Genomic DNA, 16926 nt, shown 5'->3' on the forward strand with positions numbered 1-16926 from the left:
TGAAAAGTTTAGACATTTTGTCAGTAGTTACATGATATTTCCAAAGGAAACAAATGCCATTTACTCTCCTTCAATTTTTGCTCTAACATTCTTCTTGTTTCAGAAGTCAAAACAGACAAACATGCTGCTGGTGATTCTCATTTCCCTTCTATTTCTGTTCTTCCTGCTGTAGTCTCATTTCTTTTTTTTTTTTTTTACTGGTGCTACTGGACTAAGAGGAAGTGTTGTTGAATAGTCATTATTATTGGGCACTTTTAATACACTTTCCAGTGCTCTGAATCCTCAACTAATTTTAAGACCTAGAATTTCTTTTTAAATGGATAACACAGTATATCTATAAACTATGAAACGTGCCTCGGATACTTAAGGATTCTCTTCATGCATCAGTTCTGTAGTTTCATAAAATGAAACTGAAGTTTCATTTTGGAAGGCCAACAGGACTGACGTCCTGATGGGGGTTTGTTACAGACAGCCTAACCAAGATGAAGAGATGGATGAGGCATCCCACAAGCAGCTGGCAGAAGTTACACAATTTGTAGCCCTTGTTCTCATGGGGGACTTCAACTTCCTTGATATATGCTGGAAATATAATACAGCATAGAGGAAGCAGTTTAGGAGGTTTCTGGAATGTGTGAAAGACAACTTGTGATGCAGCTGGTAAGAGAGCCTACCAGGGAAGGAGTCCTGCTAGACCTGCTGTTCACAGAGGACTGGTGGGAGATGTGGAGGTCAGGAGCTATCTATCTTGGACAGAGTCACCACTAAAAGGTAGAATTCTCAATTCTTGGTGATGTCAGCAGGAGGGCCAGCAAAAACCTTGGACTTTCAGAGGACAGACTTTGAACTGTTCAGGAGACTGGAAGGGAGGGCCCCTTGGGATTCATCCTAAAGGGGAAATGTGTCCAGGAAGGCTGGTCGCTCCTCAACATGGAATTCTTAGAGCCACAGGAGCAGGCTGTCCCCCTGTGCTGTCAGATGAGTCAGCAGGGAAGAAGACCAGTGTGGATGACCAGGGAGCTTTCTCGGAGGCCCCAGGAGGAAAAAGAGTTTACCTGCTGTGGAAGAAGGGATGGACAACTCTGGAAGAGTACAAAGAATTTGCTAGGATATGCAGGAAAAAACATTAGACAGAAGCCCAACTTGCACTGACCCTGACCATTGTAGCAAAAGAGAATCAAGAACTTTTTTTACAAATATATTAACAATAAGAGGAGGACTAAAGAGAATATCCATCTTTTACTGAAACATGACCTCTGAGGATAAGGAAAAGGCTGATGTTCTCAATGCCTTCTTTACATCTGTCTTAATAGTCAGACCAGCGATCCTTGGGGTATTTTACCTCCAGACTTGGAAATCTGGGATAGGGAGCAGAATAAACTCCACACAATTCAGGTGGAGACAGTTAGAGACCTTTAACTCAACCTAGACTGCCACAAATCCATGGGGCTGGATGGGATCTACTCGAGGGTGCTGAGGGACCTGAGACAGGTGATTGTCAAGCTGCTTTCTACCATCCATCAGCACTCCTGGTCAACCAGAGAGGTCCCAGAGGACAGGAGGCTTGCCAATGTGACTCTCATCTACAAGAAAGATCATAAGGAGGATCTGGGGAACTACAAGCCTTTCAGCCTGACTTCAATGCCAGGGAAGGAGATGGAACAGATCATCTCGAATGAGATCACACAGTAAGTGTGGGACAACCAGGGGATCAGGCCCAGTCAGCACGGATTCACAAAAAGCAGGTCCTGCTCGACCAATTTGATCACCTTCTATGACTGGATGATCTTCTGGTGGATGAGGCAAAGGCTGTTGATGTGGTCTACCTAGGCTTCAGCAAAGCCTTGGATTCTGTCTCCCACAGTATCCTCCTGGGGAAACTGTCAGCCCGTGGCTTGGACAGGTACACTCTTTGCTGGGTAAAGAACTGGCTGGATGGCTGGGCCCTGAGAGTGGTGGTGAATGGAGTCAAATCCAGCTTGTGGCCCAGTCATGAGTGGTGATCCCCAGAGGTCAGTATTGGGGCCTATCTTGTTCAGTATCTTTACTGATGAGGCAATTGGGTACATCTTCACTAAGTCTGCAGAAGAGAACAAGGTGGAGGGAAGTGCTGATCTGCCTGAGGGCAGGAAGGCCCTTCAGAGGGATCTGGACAGGCTGGATTGATGTGCTGAGGCCAATGGATGAAGTTCACCAAGACCAAGGGCCTGGTCCTGCATTTTGGCCACAACAACCCCAAGCAACATTACATGCTTGGGCAGAGTGGCTGGAAGACTATGTGGAAGAAATGGACCTGGGGGTGTTGGTCAACATTCAGCTGAACGTGAGCCATTGGTGTGCCCAGGTGGCCAAGAAGGCAAAATGCATCCTGGCTTGTATCAGAAATAGTGCAGTCAGCAGGAGCACGGAAGTGAGCATACCCCTGTACTCAGCTGTGGTAAGGCTACACCTTGAGTACTGCGTTCAGTTTTTGGGCTCCTAACTATAAGAAAGGCATCAAGGCCCTGGAGTGTGTCCAGAGCAGGGGAACAAAGATAATGAGGCATCTGGAGCAAGTCTTATGAAGAATGGCTAAAAGAATTGGGATTGTTTAGTCTGGAGGAGGCTTAGGGGATACTTTATTGCTCTCTATAACTGCCTGAAAGGAAGTTGTGGCAAGGTGGGGAGCAGCCTCTTCTCCTAGCTAACAGAGATAGGAATAGAGGTAATGGCCTTAAGTTGCATCAGGGGAGGTTCAGGTTGCATATTAGGAAAAACTTCTTCTCTGAAAGAGTGGTCAGGCGCTAGAACACGTGTGTGTGATGTAACTCCTTTCAGGTTTCAGAGATCAATTAAGAATTAGAAACAGGCACTTTGAAAAAAATATTTTGAATTAAAATATCGTAAGAAGTTGATTATCAGTGAGCATAAGCATGTCCGAGTCTCATATAGTCTCATGCATGTGAATAATTGCTGTATGTATCTGAGGGCCTGTTGGCCTCAGAGCCTGTACTGGCACATCATTACCTGCAGAAATAACTGCTCCTTAGTGACTTAAGTCTCTATGTGCTTCTATGAGTGGAGAGTTTGAAGCTAAAACAGAGTAGTGATCATGTATTGTATGGTAAGTGCAAATACTCACCCAGCACCATGGATGACAAGGCCAATAAAGAAGATGACAAAAAGATGGTGAGTGTACCAAAACACTTCAAAATATGACCTTCGGATGATTTTGGTGGATGATGTGATGATTAGTATGAGGGCCAGGGTGATGATAACACCGGTGATACCAGCCAAGTACGTGAAAGCCACATATAAGCCTCCCACAGGATTCTGTGAAGTAATTGCACATGTTGGTCAAAGGGGTTGCATCAAAGCTAAGGCAGCTGAACCATCAGTCTATCTCACTTGCCAGATCCTGCACCCCATTGCAAACCTTTAGGTTATCCTCTGTGTATTTGCCAACAATGCTTTGAAAACGTACTTCAATTTTGTTGCACTGCAGATCTGCTCCTACTAGAGAAAGTAAGAATAGAAACAAAGGGTTTCATACCTATCTGCACACCAAAGACAATTTCTTATTCTGCTACTGCTCAGCAATATGTGTGTGGGAAAAATGAACATTTTTGCATAGCTCTCTTGCTAAAGCTGAAGTCCCACATCCATATTTAGAGCTAAACTAAAGCTCTTATTTTTAGTGGTGCTGGGCAGTTGTGGGTCTCCCAGCTTACAAGAACGTCAGATTCTCAGAGCTTCTGAGAAATTGGGAGGTTTCTTTTTCTGTTTTCTTTTTCTTTTTCTGTTTTTTTTTCCTTTTCTTTTTTTTTTCTTCTTTTTTTAATCCTGAGCTTAGGGAACCCAATTTCAAATGTTTTTCTCAATTTCTGTCGACCTTTCTGTGGGAATGCCTGCCTTACTCAAAAAACTTCTTTTACAGGGCATTTTTTTTCTATGCTGTTTTAAAGCTACTTTGAAATCCTCACGTGAAGAAGCCTAAGGTATTACCAAAAATCAGCAACACTATTACTGATCACTACAGGAAAATGAATTACAAAAGGCTTTCCTGCAAGATGGTTCAAAGACAGATTGTGCACTCCAGAAATAGACAGCCTTCTGAGATACTCTTAGGTAATCATCCAAATGAATGTAATAATGATTCTTCACAGCTGGATGTCACTTACCGGAATAGTTTGTCTATAAAAGTTGATATAGCTTTCATGTGGGCCATCACCAAGTCTAGAAAGCACAGCTGCCAATGTTCCTTCCTCTTCAACACGTGCATGCACGCTCCACTCTACATTGAATAAGTGTGCAATGATGTGAATTGCTAGGAAAGAGAAAAAAAAAGAAATAATTAGGGATAAGTACAGAGTAAATGCTCCCTGTTCTGGGGTAAGCTTTGTAGCATTTCTCAACAGCAGCTTAGAACCTGTGCCACTCCCATGGCAATTTCGGATCACTGATGAGTGTTAATTCTTTCATAATTTCTTCTATTTGTTTCAAATGTGCCAGCTAAGAAATAAGCCTAAACAGAAATTTTAGTCAGAGTATTTGGTTCTAAAGGCATTGCCAAATACCTTTTATTAATCCTTGTCATGAATCTTACTAGCTGTGAAAGAGAAAAGCATCCTTTCGTATTCATCTTTTGGTACCAGTTGCAGAATAATACTTAAAATGTTTCAAGCCTTCATGCACTCTGACTCATTTAAGTTAATAAAATCAGCTCTCTTCCTATATCCTTAAGAACTTGGATCTCATTTGAATTCTATGTAACACGAACAGGAAAGCAATAACCAAAGAAACATTTGAGTACCAACCAGTATGAAGGGCGATCATCCATGCCACCATTTTGTGAAAGGTGAGGTTCCTGTCCAGTTGCCGTCTGATACGGGTAGAGCAGCACTTTGAGTTTGAGGAAAAAAATATTTGCAGACTACTTGTGATTCCTACACACACTTATTTAAATGCAGAGAAAAAAAAATGGAGGCCCTGAGCACAAGAATTGGTGACATTGCTGGTAAAGAATTAGAATTCCTAAATATAAACAAAAATATATTACTCCATATATCAGAATATGATAATAACATGTTGTATTTTAATATGTCTAATTGAAACAAAGTATATGACAATGAGAAAGCAAAATAACATCAATTATGGGAAAAACGTATCTATCTTATCTGTGTTAAATTTAAATTAGATGCTATAAATGGAGGGAATAATCATACTCTGCCATGCCTGGAGAAGTTGACTTGTACTGCCACATAGCAACAGGACCCTGCTGCGGTTCACACTCCAAGCATCCAAGTTTGGGTGCTTCCACTCCAAACACACCAGTTACTTCTGGTTCTAAGTGATTCCTTTCCCGGAACTCTGGGTGTACTTGGCAAACACTCACTTGCAACTTGTTAGTGGAATTACCCAAAGAGAAATAAGAACAAAAAAGTCTCTACTAATACAAGCTGAAGAACGGCTCTTAGAAAAACAGAATGATATTTTCATTAACTATTATGACAGGTACCTGAGAGGTCCCATCTAAATTATAGTCTCTATTGTAGTCAGCAGGAGTTTTCCTATAAATTCTTGCTCATGTAAAGCTAGCATTTGCTGTCTCCACACAGAATAAAGTGTAATTATTCTGTGTTGTGTCCTTATATTGCTTTTGCTGACTGACAAAAACCCAGAAATTACTAAGCAAGCTAAAACATGAGAGCCATATAGGTGTTTTACACAGCCAATTAAGAGAGCAACATAATCATCCAAGTGCTTGCTGAACACTAACTTTGTAGATGGTATGGTAAAGTATCTTCCCAGTCAACAGGGTGGATCACATCATCCCAGACATTCAGAGTGAAACAGAAGGGACAATAGAACACCAGAACAATTAAGCATAAGACCAAGCAGTAGCAAAATGCTGCAGTTAGGTTCAGTGGTGAAGCTCATTAACAACAGCAATGAATACAGAACAAAGGGGTATGCAAAGACAATATCGATGTTACTGATAAATATCTTTGTAGTGAATGATTTCTGGGTGGCAGGATGTAAAGGGAGGGAGTTTCCAGCACACTGCTATTGAGCAATTGGTTTGTACAAATTTCCCCTCTCCCTAACCTCAATGGCATTGCTGTTGGAAAGGCCACTACCCTTTCAATATGTTACATGACATTTAAAAATCTTGATTTTCTTAAGAAATCCTCACAGAGCATAATTAATTAGACTGAACAGCAGAACAAGCATAAGCAACTGTACTGCTGCACCAAGGCTATGACAGTCCCAGCACTACTCCTGGCACATTGGACTTGACATGTTTTGCTTAAGATAATCACCTTCTTCCTGAGGTATAGCCTTATTGCAACATGCAATTGCAGTTAAACAAAGTCCGACTGCCTAACAGTCCTATTTTATGTCCCTTCCTCATGTCCTTGTACACCCTCAGAGCCTTTAGCTTCCTCATACAGCCAGACAGTGAGCTGCAGGCAGGCACCAAAACCATGCAGCTCTCTACATGATTCTCACTTGCAAACTGAAAAGGAGATTTGCAACTAGGGACAAGCAGCATTATGACCCAGCTGGAATAAAATTCTCAGCCCTTAGAATCATATTTTAGCATTACTGTAATGTCTCTGCAAATGTCTTCAGTTCTTTCATTGCTTTGAGCTCAGAAGTCCTCTTCCCAACCTGCTTTCAGCTTGATGCCTGTGAGATCTAGTTCAGACCTCATGAAGACCTGGTATGATCAAGATCTCATCAGTGTTTTCCAGTTGTACTCATCTAATGACAACACAAAATCTTACTAAATTTATGTTCATTATTAACTTTTGCAGCTTGGGGAGCCAGCTGTCATTGTGGCATATACTATTTGATCTTCCTCAAAGTAGAGGAAGAACAACTTTAGCCCTACATTTTTAGTTATTATTCTTTTTCTTTCACGCACATGGAGACAGCATGTCTGCTTTTATCACTGCCCAGAATCTGAAGGGGTATAGAACAAGATAGAAAGTCTGGACTGGATATTTCCAAGTTTATATTTGTTAGTGCTATGCCTAAAAAAGGCCAGAGCACTTTGGATGGCATTGGAAATATAATTTAGGAGCAGAGGCAGCTCATATTCATCCACAATGACTGCCAGAGTATATGTACTAGATGAATATATAGCCTGGGTTGTGTCTGATTATTTTCTGGTGGCTTTATATCCCACTCTCCTCTGCTATGAAGGACTCTTGAAACTGCACATACTGTATGATTGCTTGTTCTTTTGCTCTGCTTTTTCCACCCTAACAAACAGTCTCATCTGCATGAAAGAATTTCTGACAGATTTACAGATGAAAACCATGTTCTGTGAACTAGTGTTGTTGACTGCGCATGTACTAAGGATGATAGAAAGAAAGGAGTAATCATATATTTGGAAGGAAAGTTGATGAGCTCGAGGAGAATATTATTCCACTGAGGTGTGGCGTGGCAGCATACTGGTCCTTGATAGGAATGGAGTGACTGTGATGCAGATAGAAATGAGGCAACAGGATGAATAGAAAAAAAACCACAAGAAGTGCTAGGGTCCCCTCAGCTGACAAGGTACATCCATTTTGTATTAACAAGGTTTGCAGCTTACAGTTCCCTTTGGAGGCCTAATCATCAGAGCTGTGGAACAGGAGCCTTTTTTTTTTTAATATGCCTGGATAATTTTTTTTTTTTTTCCTGCATTGTTTCTGTTATAATAGACAGCAATCTGCATTTCAGCAACGTGACAGAGTCAGTGCTACCATAGGAAGCCACTCCACATATCACCTAGAATCGATTGTCCTTTTCTTAGTTCCTTGATACTGGGCAGCTGGGAGCTAGAAATAGTCAAAAGGGTGGTGAACTTCTCATCCTGAGATGGACATGCAATGCAAAAAAGGAAGAATGTAGTTTATGAACTTGTTGAAAAGGTCCCTTTCTAAAAGTCTGTGAAAGCATGTATTTGCTTTAAGAGCTGAAAATGCAAGCAAGGAGATAAAGGCTAATTTATCCCACTATGAATGGGTACTGTACCATTGATAGACTAGGCAAATATGTGTAAGCACCACCAACGATGGTTGGCATGGAGCAGAGGGCCTTTGCATCTGAGACAGCATGATGCCCAGGAGACAAAAAAAAAAGAGGAAGGGTAAGTCAAGGCTAAATATCTCAATAGAGCTCTAGGCTTACCACTGGCATATAGACCTCTGTCTTGCTCAGAGCAAAACCCTGAGATTATCTGCTTCTTCAAAGAAGAGATCCCAAAACTATGGTATATTTGGGGAACTTGGACAAAGATTCTTGGTGCACTTGCAAAGCTACTTGGGTTATTATTTGTCATAAATTTTGAAATTCTTTTTTCATCTTACCGCACTTGATCCTCTGAGGAAGGAGAGCAAGTTTCGACATACTGGCAGCAGAATCAGCATGCAGTTGAAATTCAGACACGCTGCAGGAGCTCTTGCCAGAGCCAAAGCATGCTGAAATTGGAGAGGTACTATTATTAAATTAATTACCTAAGACATTATCCAGGAGACAGATAAGCACAGATTTTATATGTGATTATGACACAACTATTCATGAGCATGAGATTTAGAGTTAGTTAACAATGTTTGCACTTCAGAGCAGCCATGCTCTGGCCTAGTTAGGGGCACAAATGCAGAAAGAGAAGATTCTTCCAGATAAGCAACCTTCTATTTACAGTTTTGAAATAACACAGCAGTATGAAAAGCTCCCCGTCACATTTGGCAGTTGGTAGCCAAGTGCAGGTGCAAGTTTAAACTAGCAGCATTTTCCTTCCCAACATTTGAAGAAAATTTCCCCGCTGCTATTTCAGTTGGCTGAATTAGGGTAGACGGAAGGACAGCTTAAGAGGGAAGTGGTTTAGTGTTCAGAAAAGCAATGAGACTGGATCCAGAATTCTTCACAAATGTAGGTTAGTCTTTCTTGCAACTAGCACCAATATCAAAGAAGCTTTGTCATGCTCATAAAGCTCATCTCAGTTTAAGGTCTCTTCAGAAGGCCTAGGACTCTAGCTCCAAACTGTCCCTTGTGTGTGCATCTCTGTAAAAAGAATCCAGGGAAATTCATTGCCTCATCTTTTAGGAATATGTTCCCTTGATAGCCATATAAACTGTTCGTGCTACAAAAAAACAACTGGAAGGGGAAATAATTGCATCATAGTTCTAGAAGCAATACTTTATTCGTCTTCTCCTTAATAAAGTAGCCACCATGCATATTCACTTTAATTACCCTGAGCACAATTGTTACCTGGAAACATCTTTCGAATGAGATGTGTCCATTTTGCTATCAGCTTTCTATTCAGAAGCTCTGGACAACTATGTGCATTCAGTTATCCATTTATTTGACTTTTAACTCCTTCTTGAACCTGTTGCTCCAGCAAACTAATCCTGTTTCAGTCAAATAAAACTAGGAAAAATTGTGTGTGTGCACTCTGTGCCAAGATAATGTATGCTTTGTACTTACACCAAGGAGTACTCTGCTGTAGAAGAAATTTTGTGGGAGATCATATGCAAGATAGAACCACCAAAAGAGGAAGATGTTTAACCCCAACCACACAAGCTGAAAGAAAAATGAAGAGGAAACTTTAAACTTTGTTGATCATTCACGAAAATTTACACAGCACAGAAAATGGCCAATGAGATCTTTGTGTTTCTATTTGTAGAGACAGCTGTGCTGAGTATGAGGGTTCAGCAGGGAGAATATACATATATGTATATATGTATTTTTTTTTTCTGGTAGAAATCAGCTTTGAGGTGTATGGAAATGGCAATAAACACAAGTACAGATATTGGCAGCAGAAAATTTTGCATGGTTCTAAGAATTTAGACATGATTATATAAGAACTGTGATATTACACGTGTCTAATTAAGTCTGTGAGGTTAGTTAAATCTCCAAACATCATTAAATTTAGGACCTCTTCAAAATGGTGCTTCCTTAGATGTATTAACCTTTGTATGAGGAACACTTAATTGCTGTTCAACAGCAGTAAGAAGCTTGAGATCTAAATATAGATTGCCTTAATTACACCCGAGGCCTGACCATAACGTTTTCTATTGTGTAGGAGGCTCTAAATGTCTGAAATCAGTCAGCAAGAAGTATTCAATGCAGGCATTTAGGTAGAGTTTAGACTATCCAAAATCGGGTTTTTTCATAGCTATACTGCAGTACTCTCACAGTGTGTATCCTACAGTGCAGATTTCTTCAGGAAAAGGTAAGTTATTAGCCCTTCTCAAAACTACAGAAGGTAGCCCATCTGGCCGCAGAAATTTGGCCATTTGCCCATCAAATCAGCTGTTGGCTGATTTCACATACTGTGTTATGTGGTACAATCTGTATCAATGCACCTCTATTCTAAACAGATTAACCAGGACGTACAAACAGACAAAAAAACCTCCAAGAACTGGGAGAAAACTCAGTCTATGGCTGTAAGTTAAGGATACCAGAAACTGACTTGACAGTAGCTCAGCCCTCTCAACCCATATATTCGCTGGTCCTTTGGCCCAACCTGACACTGTAAAAACCTGGGATTGGTTTGGCATTTGAAGCCAACATCTTACCTGTATGGAATTAGTCTGGGAAAGTGAAGGGATTTCCATCAGTATAAGGATAAGGATAAGCATATAAGGAATCCCCAAATCCTCATTATAAAATTAATCTCAAGATCAAATGCTCACACATTTAAAGCGAGAGTGTGCCACTTCCACATACAGTAGCCTCACAAAATGCCGATCTTGGATGGACTCTCACAGTTCTTGGTACTGACCCATTCAGAACATGGACCCTTTGAAAAACACTGTGACATCCTCTGCCAACTGTAGCTAGGTGGCAAAGTTAGCTGCCACCTATACTCTTTAGTGAGGGCCAGTGGAGGGAGTATGTGCTGGCATTAGGTGTCTGCTTTGTTGGGGCAAACCAATATAGATCGTGTCTGTTTCTATCAGGCATGGGACAGCCCTGTATAATAATACTGTAGTGGGCAATGAAGAATGCTTTGCTAAGGATTTCGGTGAATAGTACTTACACATACTAACCCCACTTTGCAGAAATCCCTTAAATGGTGTTACTTTGTTATTACATGTTTTATATATTATAATATAAACATATGTATATACTTGAGTATGACATTGCACTGATGTGAAAAAAAGAGAACTTTGAAATACTAGCTTCTGCCTGAATTTTCTCCCATAAGGACTTGCTTACTGTTTATCTAGATGAAACAAGAGTGAGATTTTTAGTACTTTTAAATCTTGCTTGGAATAGTTTAATATACTTTCACAGCTACTCCATGCAAACTATTCAAAATGGATTCAAATGCTAGTTGCCCTAATGAAAAATTCATCACTTTCTGCTCTAAATTCTGGAATCTGACTCTAATGCTAATTTTCTATCCTCAAGACACATCCAACCTGCTCTCAGTTGCATCTACTTCTGTTTACAAAAATGCAAGAAAACCCTGTTGTTGTGATTGCTTTCTATTTTGAAGTTCAATAGTTAACAATGAGATGCAGTGTTATTTCTTTTCCTTAATTCATCGTTGCATCTAAAAATAGCAGGCACTTAAATGTATTTCTATCCAAGAAAACAGCTAACATACAACCATTTCTCAGTTCACAATGAAACCTACAGCAACGCACGTACCAGGGAGAGCTCCTTCAAAATCAAGTTCTTGAAGTGCGTCACTGCACTTGCTGCCCTATCTTCTGAATAATCAAACACATTATCCGCTGACACAAAGAGATCTGCTTATTAAAACACTCTGCAGACCTTTTTACTGGACACAAATCACAATAAAAAATGGTACTTACAACGACAAAGATGGACAGTCCTTCATTCTCCACCCAGTTACCCATGTTTGCCCGAGACAAGAGTGCACAACAGCCCCGTTCTTTCTGGGACAGTGTCTATGACTTCTCTCATAAGGAAGTGAGAGCAGAAGCTCACAGCAATCTGTTTCCTTTCTCATTCATTTAGGAAATAAATTAACCCATAGTTCAATTTCATATCATACCCATAGTTCAATTTCAAACATGTTTCTACCAACTTTTAATAACTCACACACCTATAAATGACATAAACTATCTCTTCCTCAAGATACAGAGTTTGGATAAAATAAATACTGTAACTGGTGAGGCTTTCTGCTGAAAAATGTTTTGTCACTTTGAATAATTTTCAATGCTGAACTGTAATACACAATTCACAGAAGAATTATCTCATCCCGGCCTTATCTTCTTTATCATCCCAGGTCAGAGATGCCATTCCTGCAGATCCCTCTTGACAAATAGTCACTAGAATGATTTATCTTTTGATCACTCAAGGTTCACAGGAGCCTCCAAATATAATCAAAAGCTCTTCTTTTTAGGGACACACATGCAAACTGTAACATTTCCTCTCCACTTGGGTTAGCAGGGAGGACACGTGTCACTTGACTGTCTGGTTTTTTTCTTTCATTTTTTTGTACTCTCACACAGTTCCAGCTCTGGGAATTCTGACACTATGAAAAAAAAGAAAAAAAGAAAAAAAAAAAGGTAATGACTTTGCTTCTGTGATTGTAGAAAAGAATATGGAAAATGGTCCGTGTATATTCTGTAGCTTACAAGCCCATCAGACATTTATTCCAAAAGAATTCTTTCTTTAAAAAGCAATACCTTTGAGGGAGTTTAATGACTTCTGAATGTTTTGCCTCTATGGTATCACGATTCCCAAATCCACAATAAAGAGCATAAAAGGAAAAGTGGTCAGGGAAGGCAAAGTGTCTGTTCTGATTCATGGATGTCCATTCTAGCTGTGAAGACTAGCCAGCTCCTTCCACCCAGGAATAGCAGTACTCTTCCTGTTTTTTCTTCCAAGCAAGTGTGCGAAGCCAGGATGCTCTGAGCTTCAACAGCCCTGGCTTGCCTGGCAGCTCCTCAGATACAAGAGCCACCAAAACATGGACTCTCTGCCTTAGGAGGCTTTTGGCAGGCCATAAACTCCAAAGGGGCAGGGTTTAGATCAGTCACAACTGTCAAAGTTTGACACTCTCTCAACTGTCTGACTAGCGGCCATGAAGCAGAATATAATTTAGTTGCTCTCAGCCAAGCAGTTATCAAATACCCATAGCTTATCTCACAACCTGAGCTCAAGACATAGAGGTCTTGAATAGTTCCACAGCTGGTGGATGCTGTAGCTCCCTGGTATTTGAGAGGTTTGCCATTAATTGGAAAATGGACAGGACAACATATAGCATGGTTTCTGTATGTAACAAGTGTGGCTAGAGCTGGTATCAAAACCACCCACACATCACCCTCAATTTAATTCTGCTGTTTGAACCTTCTGAAAGTGTGAAATATCACTGGTGTAATATCCCAGAGATGTATATGTTTCATGCTTTGGTCTAGTTAAAAAAAAAACAAACAGCATCATATACAAGAAAAGGGAATGTTGGCAGCTGTGTATTAACAATTATGTAGGAGTGTGTTAAACTGAAGTATGAAAAACTGAAACACTTTTTTCTTACTCTGTTTCTAAAGTGTCTGTTGTGCTAGCTGATTACTGCACGCTGTTTTTCTTCTTTGTAGTGAATGGTTCAGTGAACCATTTTCTGTGTGACAGCCCTGAAAAAGTACTCAGATCTCAGGACTCTTCACTTCCTCACAGTAATTTTATGCCAGTTATTCTAGTTCCTCTGTTGATCTGTGAAATAAAGCTCTGTATATTTCTGTACAAATTTAAACAACATAGGACTGAGTGCTTCACACCTGCCTACTAAAAGGGCCATGAAAAATTCTGCATGCACAGATTCCAAAAGAGAGAGGTAAAGAAAAGAAAATGAAAGAGACCCAGTTCCTGCATTGCTGCCAATATGCTAAGACAAGGCTGCTGAGCTCCCTCCCATATAGCCAGTGAGAGACATTGACTAGCCTCTTTTATTTTGTCGGTCGAAGTATTTATTTTGAATTCTTTGCATTGTGTGTCTCTTGACCTTCCCTTGATTTTACACCAAAGAGGAAAAAGCAGACTAGAATCTTCTAAGACTTCTTACATGGAGGGGAAAGCCTCATCCTTAACTTTATATCCGTTCTCAAAAAGCATCATCTATGGAGCTTTCTCTGCTACACTACACACCAGACCTGCTTTCACGTCCAGTCTCAGGCTGTCACTGCACTGACCCCTTTGCTCATGGGAATAAGATAGTATGAAACCCCTGCCTTTTTTTCACAACCCCTGTTTTGTTTACAAGATAAATTATCCCATGCTGAGGCCAGGGCCCAGGGCCCATCCAACCTGGCCTCAAGCACGTCCAGCCATGGGGCACCACAGCTTCTCTGAGCAGCCGTGCCAGCGCCTCACATCCCACATAGTGAGGAATTTCTTCCTAATACCTAATCCAAATCTCCCTTATTTTAGTTTAAAACCATGATCGCGTTAAGCTGGCAGTACTTTTCAGGTTAAGGCTGGCATAAGCAGAAAGTGAGGTTAGCATAACCCCCTATACATAAAGCCTGGGGCCAAAATAACCCAGCTTTGCGCGGGTCTGCAAGAAATATAGCCCAGCCTAGCCACTGAACAGAAGCCCAGCTTTCACGACCCGCCAGGCGCTTTTTTCCTGCGTTCTTATCTTGCGTTCAGCCCAGCGCCGGCACACCGAGCACGTGGAGGCCCGTGGCAGCCTTCAGGCAGCGGGCAACGGCGGCTCGGCACCGCCACCTGGCGGCCAGCAGTGACGTCTCTGCTGGGGCAGGTTTTCACTCATTCAACTGCCTGCACCACTCTTCAGGACAGCGGGGAGGGTGCTGATGATTCCATTATATTATACATATATATATATATATATATTCTGTAAAAGCTGAGTAAGAAAATGAGCCCACTGTCAGCATTTTGTATTAAATGTTAATTTACCACTTGGAGACCTACATTTTCAAGGGGAAATATTTTAGTAGATATCAGATCAGAAACAAGAACCAAAGTCAGTGGTGTGTAACAGGTAGAAATATCAGTGCACCACAGCCTGCAAGCTCCAGGGGCAGATTCTTTTCTCACATGACTGAAAGTGCCACTTCCCTGCTGTCTCCCTACGGGTCTCAGCTCTGCTTTCCTTTGCTGCTGTGAGCTCCTTGATGGATCTGAACATCTGTCAGCCTTGTCTCATCACAGGTCTTCTGGTGTAAAGAGAGGGTGTCTTCTGACAGAATTTCCCTCTTGTAGACATCTGTCACACCTCTCTCATCTTTGACTTTGAAACCCAGTTTTTGAAAATGAGCCTGTCTGCTTAGCTTACTGTGTGGATAAACCATACTGAAAACATGGGGTGCTGGAGCTATGTTTGTATTCAAAGTCACTTCACCTGCCTCTGCTACAAAGCCTCTTTGCTGCAGACATTTCTCCTTTTCAGAAGGGAAAAAGCAGGCAAAAAAGCTTCAGCTCTGGGGAGTTCAGTTATCTCCACTTCTGTGCTGAAGGAGAGAGATGGGCAGGGATGTGAAGCAGAGCTGAGACACAGAGCAGTGACTTGGGAGCTTCGTGGAAATGGTGCACACACAGTGTCCCCAGCTTAAAAGTGAGTTGTGACCAGAAGCTCTAGTACAGTGGTGGCCTGCTAGCCACGTGACAGCCAAATGCATTCCCTGAGCAGAGGCAGCCTAGGAGCACGCACATGCACACAAAAGACACTGCTTCACAGAACCATGTCCTGATACAGCTTTTTCCATTGGCTGGCTGGGTGCCCTAATGGCTGTGCTACAGCGGAGGAAGAAATAGCATCAATATCATCACACAGTCACAGAAGTACTCCAGTAACCCCTTGCCAACATCCTAATTTCACGGGTCTATCCTACTTTACACTGCTGCACTCATATTGTAAAATACAAATGAGTGCAGTAAAAGGTGGGGGTTTTTTTGCTGATTTTTCTCTCTTGTTTCTCAGCATGAGGGTGACAGGGCAACTCATGTCAGTTTTAGATCCCTGCCTGCAGCATGACATCTGACCGACATGGCTCCTGGCTCAGCCTTGTTTGTACTGAGGACTTTGAGTTTTTGTTAACAGCAATAGGAGAAACACTGAGAAATGATTTCATGTTAAATGCACAAGTCTAAGAAAGGTAACAACACAATGAACTGTGGCACCAAGGAGCAAGCTTTTGCATAAAGCTTCACTTTAAAATAATCTATTAGCTAGAGTACTAAAATATGGTTCATCCCTGTGCTAAGGCTGAGCATGAAGCCTATAGGCTGCTAAGTCATATTTAAATTGCTTCTGAAAACAGACTAACACGGCTGTAGCCATACATCACTGTAATGGTGACGTTACAGAAATCATCCCATCCTGACCAGACAGTACCAGAAGGAGTGGAAATTGCAGTGATACCATGGATCTGGGCAACAGGAACACATGGATGGTCGAAATCCAAACCCGTAACCAGCTGAAGCCAGGAGCAAAACTGGATCACGAACTACCTGATGGAGCAAGAGGATATGGAATTAAAAGTAACCAATATACTGAATCCAGCCCTGTTTTTAAACACAATAGAAGGAAGGGAAATCAAACACGACTGTCTTCACACTATTGAACAAGTATATTGTAGCAGAACTGATTTGAAAGACTGTCCCCTCGGAATCCAGATGTGGAAATGTTTGTGGATGGTAGTAGTTTCATGCAAGATAGCATTAAGAATGCCATAATTCTGGCACATACCAGCTAAGCACAGAAAGCAGAATTCATAACCTTGCGAGGAGCTTTGGATTTAGCAAAAGGGAAAAAGAGACAGTATGTGGACAGAGTCGAAATTTGCATTTGGGGTTGTGCTTGCACATGGTGCTATCTGGAAACAACAGGGCTACTAAACTCCCAAGGAACACCTGTAAAATATGGAGAAACAGTAATAGAATTGTTAGAAGAGGGGTAATTACCAAAAGAAGTAGCTACAATGCATTGCAAAGCCCACCAATCAAACAACA

The 16926-nt window shown here is 41.3% G+C and overlaps 1 protein-coding gene across 4 annotated transcripts in view; it reads right to left on the minus strand.

Moving 5' to 3' along the window:
• LOC125692643 (cytochrome b-245 heavy chain) overlaps nucleotides 1-16926 on the minus strand; it is a 28734-nt gene that overhangs the window by 7732 nt on the left and 4076 nt on the right. Inside the window, exons 2-7 of one of the 4 annotated variants that reach the window (XM_048943412.1) lie at nucleotides 16337-16425; nucleotides 9457-9552; nucleotides 8340-8450; nucleotides 4794-4878; nucleotides 4158-4303; nucleotides 3119-3309 (exon numbers count right to left, since the gene is read on the minus strand). In XM_048943412.1, the coding sequence (XP_048799369.1) occupies nucleotides 3119-3309; nucleotides 4158-4303; nucleotides 4794-4878; nucleotides 8340-8450; nucleotides 9457-9552; nucleotides 16337-16339 (632 nt within the window). In that variant the 5' untranslated portion in view covers nucleotides 16340-16425. Of the gene's footprint in view, nucleotides 1-3118; nucleotides 3310-4157; nucleotides 4304-4793; nucleotides 4932-8339; nucleotides 8451-9456; nucleotides 9553-11798; nucleotides 13156-16336; nucleotides 16426-16926 lie in introns of those variants that run through there. The other 3 variants (XM_048943401.1, XM_048943431.1, XM_048943422.1) reach the window with 3 other exon arrangements.

This window comes from Lagopus muta, chromosome 1 (genome assembly GCF_023343835.1).
Source record: "Lagopus muta isolate bLagMut1 chromosome 1, bLagMut1 primary, whole genome shotgun sequence".
NCBI classification, from domain to species: domain Eukaryota; kingdom Metazoa; phylum Chordata; class Aves; order Galliformes; family Phasianidae; genus Lagopus; species Lagopus muta.